This window comes from Microtus pennsylvanicus, chromosome 3, assembly GCF_037038515.1.
Source record: "Microtus pennsylvanicus isolate mMicPen1 chromosome 3, mMicPen1.hap1, whole genome shotgun sequence".
NCBI lineage: Eukaryota > Metazoa > Chordata > Mammalia > Rodentia > Cricetidae > Microtus > Microtus pennsylvanicus.
In genome coordinates, this window is record NC_134581.1 from 71,429,932 (window position 1) to 71,437,663 (window position 7,732).

At 47.7% G+C, this 7,732-nt stretch overlaps 1 protein-coding gene across 1 annotated transcript in view; it reads left to right on the plus strand.

Moving 5' to 3' along the window:
• Positions 1 to 6,462, plus strand: part of Ttc12 (tetratricopeptide repeat domain 12) — a 43,636-nt gene extending 37,174 nt beyond the window's left edge. The window contains exons 17-22 of the mRNA XM_075967797.1: positions 140 to 238; positions 684 to 752; positions 1,880 to 1,981; positions 3,195 to 3,294; positions 4,313 to 4,538; positions 6,300 to 6,462. Of these exons, the coding sequence (XP_075823912.1) occupies positions 140 to 238; positions 684 to 752; positions 1,880 to 1,981; positions 3,195 to 3,294; positions 4,313 to 4,538; positions 6,300 to 6,375 (672 nt within the window). The 3' untranslated portion in view covers positions 6,376 to 6,462. The remainder of the gene's footprint in view (positions 1 to 139; positions 239 to 683; positions 753 to 1,879; positions 1,982 to 3,194; positions 3,295 to 4,312; positions 4,539 to 6,299) is intronic.
• The last annotated feature ends 1,270 nt before the right edge of the window (positions 6,463 to 7,732 follow it).

The window sequence follows — 7,732 nt, forward strand, 5'->3', positions numbered from 1 at the left end:
TGCACTTCTGCCATTCCATCAAGTCCAAGTATTGACAATACAGGGGCCATGGGTGTCTCAAGACACTTGTCTAAGGGAAGAAATAACCACGAAAAGCTTCAAAGCAGCAAGAAGGTTGATGACCTTGTTTTGTTTCCAGGTCAAGTGTGAGGAGGAGATGGATGTGTTCAGAGAGGTTGCATATACTCTCTTAGGACTCATCATGAACTTGTGTCTTGAGGGTCCCTTCCTCTCTCAGGTACAGTTTTCTTGTCACCCTCCCTGGAGCCCTGGGACAGACATGTTTTGTTGGCTCATTCATGTATTCATGAAGTGAACAGAAGCGTGTACCCTGGAACAATCACAGTCTAGGAATCTGGAGGGCTGGAGGGATGCTCTGTCGCTCTACTGAGGGCAAGAGTCACTCTCATCTTCATCCAGAAAGCTGTGCACGTGTGCAGAACAGTCCCTTTCAGGGCTGCATTTCAAGAGTCAAATAAACTGTGTCCTCTGCTATGGAATCATGCCCAGAGTTAGAGGAGACACATATGGGAGCAATAAAAGAAGCCCCTGTGAGAGAAATAGGGACATGAATATTGTGGTTTCAAGAGGGAGTAGTTGGCTCTGTTTGATTGCTTGGAAGACACTCTCCAGAAGATTCTATTTGAGCTATAAAAATGCTTCCCCATTCCCCATGTTTATAGATGTGGGCGGTGGACATGAGCCGGAAGTGCCTGTCTCTACTGAACAGCCAGGATGGAGGAATCCTGACAGTAAGTTTCTCTAGCGAGCCGACTAACAGTTTCCTGTTCTAGTGCTGTTTTCATATTAATAGGTCTTACCCTATCTGCAGTCACCATCTTTGAAGTCTCTGTAACTCTGAGGTACAGTGTGGGTGAACTCCTCAGAGCCATGCCCACAAACACACAAATGACAAATTCTGCCTTCAGTCTGAGAGGATTTGGTGACTGCTCCTCCTACATGTACACGTGAACCTTGTAGAGTCCAGAAACCCACGTTACGAATGTCTTGACTGTGTAGTCTGGAATCCAACCAGTGAATGCAATCTTTATTATATTTCAAGAGATCCTTCAGTGGTATGTGCCAGAATGATTCCTTAATTCTGTTCTAACACTTGGCTGAGCAAACCGAAGACAGTCCCGTGGGTAGGGCAGTGCACGTGGAAAAGAATGTTAGCATAATTCTGGAGGCCTTTGGGTGCCATCTTAGGGCACACTCTTCACTTACTCATGTTTCTGTCAGTGCGGGACCTAAAGCCTGGACAGACAAAGTGACATTCAGGACAGGTGTCAGAAAATAGCCCCTTAAAAACTGCAGGCAGAGGGATTGGCTTCAGATCTCCCCAAGTTGTCCTTGTGGCAGGCAGACACACACACACACACACATACACTCACACACATATAAATAACACACACACACAATTATAAATAATTATAATTTTAAGATTTTTTTAAATGAAACAAGAGCTGGGAAATAAAACAAATGAAATCTCCCAGGAAGTTGAACCAAAAGCCAGAGACTTGGAAAGATAAAGATAAATGAAAACTGAAAACTCCAAAGGTTGGTCCTGAAAGTGGAGCTTTTCTAGGGAGGGCCCTACTGATGCTGAGGACTGGGAGGCACCCTAAATGGACTGATTCTCAGGGTTGAGATCCGGTATAAAGCTGAACCTCTCTGGGTCTCTGTACAAGGAAGCAGTATTTCTAGGCCTTTGAACTGCCTGCCTGGCAGGTTTATTAAAAAAGAACTATGTTTGCTGTGTGTTCCTTGGCCATTATATTATTCAACAATCAAAGAATAGATTGTTTTTGTTTTTTTTTTTTGCCTAATCAAACACCTCCCCATTAACCTTTAAATCATCCTCTCTGTGTCCCCTCAGAGAGCCGCAGGTGTTCTGAGCCGGACCCTCTGTTCCTCTCTAGCCATCATGGAGGAGGCACTGGCAGCAGGTGTGGTGAAGAAGATGATTAAATTCCTGAAGGTAAAGTAACCTGACTGCTTACACCTTCTTGAATGTCCTGAGACACCTGTTTAACTCGGGAGAGCAGGGTGAAGGTGGGTTTTGTTCAGTTAACGTGCCGCGATGTTATCCCTACTGGACTAGCGAGCCTCTTCCACCTGTCCGCCTGGACAGTGCCCTGGACAGCAACAAAGACCGTTGAATGAATAAGCAAACTGTTCTTTATCTACAGTGATGAAAATTGCTTGCCCTCCAAGCCCAGCTTCAAAACACACAGTCTCTGTCCTTGAGCAAGGTGTTTTGAATGCTTTTTTGCAAAGCTTCTTAGGCCAATTATTTTGTTCACGGACTCCTGGTACCTTCTGTCCTTATCTGGACTGCATTGGTGGTAACTCCATTTGTGAACTACGGAGGCTGCAGAGTTGTCATGTGACCAAAGGATGTTGGAATTCCCTGAGTGAATTGAGGGCAGTGAATCCAAGAGAGGAGCTCGATTCACCTGGGAAGGCAGAGCAAATTATCAGGTGGCGGCGGCTGCCTCTAGATACCACTTTAGCTCTGCAAGGCTCACCCACGGTAGTACCGCAAGGGTACAAAACCTTGGGCTGAGCAGGGCAGGAAGCAAACTCTACAGTGGACAAGATGCTGCCAGGCTAGGGCAAATGACAACGGGGCAGAAGGGAGGAGCTCAGTCAAAACCGATGCTTGATCACTACCTGTCATTGTTGCTACAACTTTTGGCACTGCTCCAGAGACTGCTGAATGCATGCGCACACGTCCACACACATCCTGAAGACCCTGATATTGGGGGTTATGACTGCATAATCATTACCTCTCATAAGTCTTCACAAAGACTGTCAACCCTTATTCCCCAAAGGCCAAAGGACTGGGGAGAGTCATTTGCTTCCCTTTGGGGAAACATCTTTTATTAAACAGCAGATGTTTATATATAAACCACTGTTATCTAAACATTCTCTCATAAACCCCTCCCCCAGTGGTGTCAGGTGTGCAGGGGACAGACCTGAATTCCTACCTAGGGAAAGGAGCTAGGTTTACAGATGGGTACAAGTGACATTCCATCCTTGCTCACCTAAGAAGCCCACGCCATTGCTTGATCTAATTATCTCACAGAAGCCAAGAAGGCCCCTGGCTCTATTATGATGATCACTGAGGTATCTAGGAAAGAATGGTTATCACCTTGATTTTGCTTTTCTGATTCTGTTCTGAAACGCAGACGGGAGGCCAGACTGCATCCCGTTACGCCATAAAGACACTGGCCATCTGCACAAACAGCTGCCATCCGGCTCGGGAAGAAGTGATGAGACTTGATAAAAGTAAGTGACAGTTTGGTTAAGGGAGCCCACGCCTCGTTGGGGGACCCACCCTGGAAGCTACAGAGAAAACCGAGGCTGAGGAGGGAGGAGAGACCTAGGCAGCATCGCTCCCTTGTAGTGTTTACACAACCAGATGTCAGTTCATCTCCCATCACAAAGTGTTCCGCTGACCTTTTGGCTGCGCTTGGGTAAAATGCCAGGCAGCTCAAAGGTCACAGGGCAGAAGCAGGATAACTCTCTCCTCTCCCCCCAACTTAACCTGGAATTGTTTCTATAGTGATGCTTGAACTGACCTAGCACCAGTTCTCCTCCTTCGTGGATGGAGGGGAGAACAAAGCACCTTCAGCCATCAGAGAACAGTGGGAACTGTGGCTCTGAGCTCAGCTTAATTCACTAAGAATGCTTCACCAGGTTAATCCGGAGTGTGCTGGGTGTCTCTCCACTCTTAAGATAGGGGCCGAGGCTGCAGAGTTACCATGTGACCAAAGAAGGCTCCGCTCTAATTTCCCTGATATAACTTACATCGTCAATCCTCTGCAGTTTTCATGGAGGGGGTGCCCAACAGATGAAGGTCCTTTACACCTCCACACTGTACCCGGAAGGGGACTAACCAAACGGGGCAAACCTTCCTTCTGAAAAGACACATTGCCTCCTGGTCAGGCTGGCAGGTGACGGAGAGTGTAGGTCACCATGAGGACAGACTTTTCTGACACTCAAATCCATTTTTAAGATAGTCTCATTTGTAGCTCTAGCTAGCCTGGAACTTGCCATGTGGACCATGCTGGCCTCGAACTCACAGAAAACTACTTATCTCCACCCCCCCGAGTGCTGGGATTAAACCGCCACTCGGGTTACAAAAGCCCTTTTATACCTTAGAGCATGGCCACAGGGAGAGAGCTCATATGTTCCCAGGTTTCTAGAGAAGCGTGACATCTGCCCCTTCAGCCTCTCATGTCCCCTCATCAGCCCTTTTAGGCTGTCCATTGGAACTGCTCCTTGTGGCCATATTTCCCTGCAGAGTTCAACATTTTGATATCGCTGCTTGACTCAGAGGATGAAATACTGGTGGGCAACGCTGCCCTCTGCCTTGGCAACTGCATGGAGGTGCCCAGTGCTGCCTCGTCCCTGCTGAAGACGGACATTGTGCAAGTGTTGTTGAAGCTGGCAGGCAACGACTCCCAGAGGACAGGCGTGCAGCTGAATGCAGGCATTGCTCTGGGGAAGCTATGCACAGCCGAGCCCAGGTTTGTCGTGATCACCACTGACCCAGGCCACCCATGTGGAGGTCACATCTCAGAAAAAGTGGGGCAAGCTTAGCACTGTATGAAGAGCTCCATGCGGGTACCTCCTGCCTTCTCCATGGATGGGGGTACCCCATGCCTATAGGGGCCCCCATGAGCTAAGTCTCTGGGAAGAAGGGTCCTTTGGGGGAACCACAACCTCCAGCCTGAGAAATGGAATGCATCTGACAGGGCTTGGTCCCTTGCATATGGTCACCATCTTCTTGCCATTCCCTCCTCCTCCAACCTGCTCCATTTTGCTTGCTCCTCCTTTTTCCTCTCTCTCTCTCTCTCTCTCTCTCTCTCTCTCTCTCTCTCTCTCTCACACACACACACACACACACACACATTCCATCTTTTTCTCTCTCCCTCTGTTATTCTGATTTCTGTCACTGTGACAGAAAGTCCACTTACAGAAAGGTTTCCTTTAGCTTAAGGCCTCAAAGGCTTCAGTCTCCAGGTCCTTGTTGTTTTGGGGCTGTTAACAGCACAGTGTCTAGAGTCGGGTTCATGCAGTAAGGGGAGCTCTTCACTCACTTCATGGTGACCAAGATGCCAAGAAGGACACAGGAAGGACCCAAATCCCCGACTGCCTTTTGAGAACACTGTGACCTAAATTCCTCCCACTAAGCCCAATGTACTAAAGGTTCTATCATCTTATCACATGAACTGGGATTAAGGCCTTAGAATATGGACATTGGGAAGACATTTAATATCCAAACTATAACATATCCTGTCTTTGCTCTCTCTCTCTCTCTCTCTCTCTCTCTCTCTCTCTCTCTCTCTCTCTCTCTTTCCTTCTTTCTCTCTTCCTCCATTCCCCATTCGTCCCTTCCTCTTCATCTTCTTTTTTCCCCTAGTTGGCCTGGAACTGGCTTTCTAACTCAGGTTGATCACAATCCCCCTGCCTCCACCTCACTAATGCCTGAGATTATGGGCATGCACCACCATGCATAGCTTCTCATCTCTGTCTTTACTTTTCTGGAACAGACTTCTACTTCTTTGCTGATTGATTGCCTGGTTGATTGATTAACTTGGGTCTAAGCGGACAGAGGACTGTCAGCGTAGGTAACAGTCTCCTGCTGGAGAGACAGCTGCATGGCAGCACTCTGATGCCCCCTGCTAGAGACTTGCAGTTCAACTCTGCTCAGTGGTTATCATTTAGCTCTGCTTCCTGTTCTGGATCTGTTATGTGCTTAATCACCCACAATGCATGTTTTGGGGTGTTCCCCTGCAGCCGTGCCATAATCCCTTGGCTAGAAGTAGGGGAGACCTTGAGGATAGGCTTGAGCACCGCTCCCACCTTACAGCTGCACACCTCTCTTTTCTGCCCCCCACCCCATTCCCCGGAAAATGAGGATTTGGATGACACTGAAAACACTTTTAAACTCTCTCTGGTTGATCAAGTGGAAGAAAAAGATAAAATCTGTCTTCCACAGAAAGCAAAGCACATTGTGAGTTCAAAGTGGCAACCTGCTGGGGTGGGATAGAGGGGTTTCCCAAGAGCACAGCTTCCTCGGAGCAGCCTGTCACATCCGACACTCCAGAAGAGAGTCTCCAGAGCCCGACTTACCCTCTTTGATCTTTAGGGCTCCCCAGTGCCACCGTCACTTCCCCCTTCTACCGAGAGGGCTATGGCCCGTGTTTGTAGCCACTCTCAATCTGGAGAGCTAAATGTGAAACATGACATGCATCGACCTGAATTTTGTGTCCTGATTACCACAGGTTTGCTGCCCAACTTCGAGAGCTTCATGGGCTAGAAATTCTCAACTCTACAATGAAGTACATGAATGATTCCTGAGGGGCATGGTGCCTTGCACAGTCTGTGAACACACAACTGTGTGCCAGGGGTCATTGCTGTGCTAATAAAGTCTTTCTAAATACCCACTCCAGAGTGTGATGTCTGCTGGGTTTCCACCAGGAAGAAGAGAGCGGGTAGCTACGGCAGTAGAAATTGCTGCTGCTCACTCTAGCGCCCTTCACTGATGCTCTGAACTGCGCCCTCTTTTTCTACTGAGACCAGAAACCAGCCAACCAAAAGCCTCATTTCCCAGATGCCCTTGCAGCAGCACCACTAGCTGAGCACTAGATCCTGAGGGAAACATCAGGGGTATTTGGCAATGGCACTTGAGCATCTGCCTGCAGCTCTCAGACTATTAAGAGACTGGTGGCAGCACCAGGGTGATGTGGCAATAGTTCCCTGAATCCCAGCTGCCTCTGTGGCATGAGCTTTCATATTCTGTGGGTTGAGTGGTGATGGGTCTCTCCCTGTTGGAGCTCTTTCCAGTCCTGGGCCTGAGGGTCAGCATCACTACCTGGCTGCATTTTATAAGTGCTCAGTTTTCTGTGTAAGGTGGTTCTAGACTCCCAGTGCCGGAGCACAGGCTTTTATTTACCCAAATGATGTCCATTTATGTCCCTAACCCACCTCATACTCCTGCTTAGCCCTTTCCTAAAGACACTGCTTCCTTCTCCAAGAGCCAGGATCACCTGTGGGCTCCCAAATGAAAGACTTAATAAATAACAGTTCCCTGGCTTCTCAGTGTAATCATGGGCTGAACCATTTCCAGCAAAGAGGCAGGTTCTACACAGTACAGTAAAAGACAAGAATCTCCAAACCAAAGGTCCCAAGGATGGTGCCTCCTACCTCCTGCCCACTGTGTTCCTGTGTGTTGTGGAATATTATTTTAATTAGTCAAAGATGTGTTTCATTTTTTTATGCTGCAGATAGTATTACTTTAACCGTGTAAAGGTGTGTTACTTTTGTTTATGCTGCATTTGTTTAATTATTTAATTATGTGTTGCGTTTGTTTCACCTTGCCTGCCTAAGGCATCTGATTGGTCTGATAAAGAGTTGAACAGCCAATAGCTAGGCTAGGCAGAAGAGGGATAGGTGAGGCTGGCAGGCAGAGAGAATAAATAGAAGGAGAAATCTCGGCCTGGGAGGAGAAGAATGAGATAAGAGAGGAGAGAATGAGGGAGATGCCTAGGGCCAACCAGGCAGCCTCCATCCAGGAGAAACAAGAAACAGTGAGAGGAAGATATACAGAAAGAAGGAAGGAAGGAAGGTAAAAAGCCCTGAAGCAAAAGGTAGATAAAAAGAAACAGGTTAAAAGTTAAAGAGCTAGCCAGAATTAGGCCTAAGCTAGGCGATCATT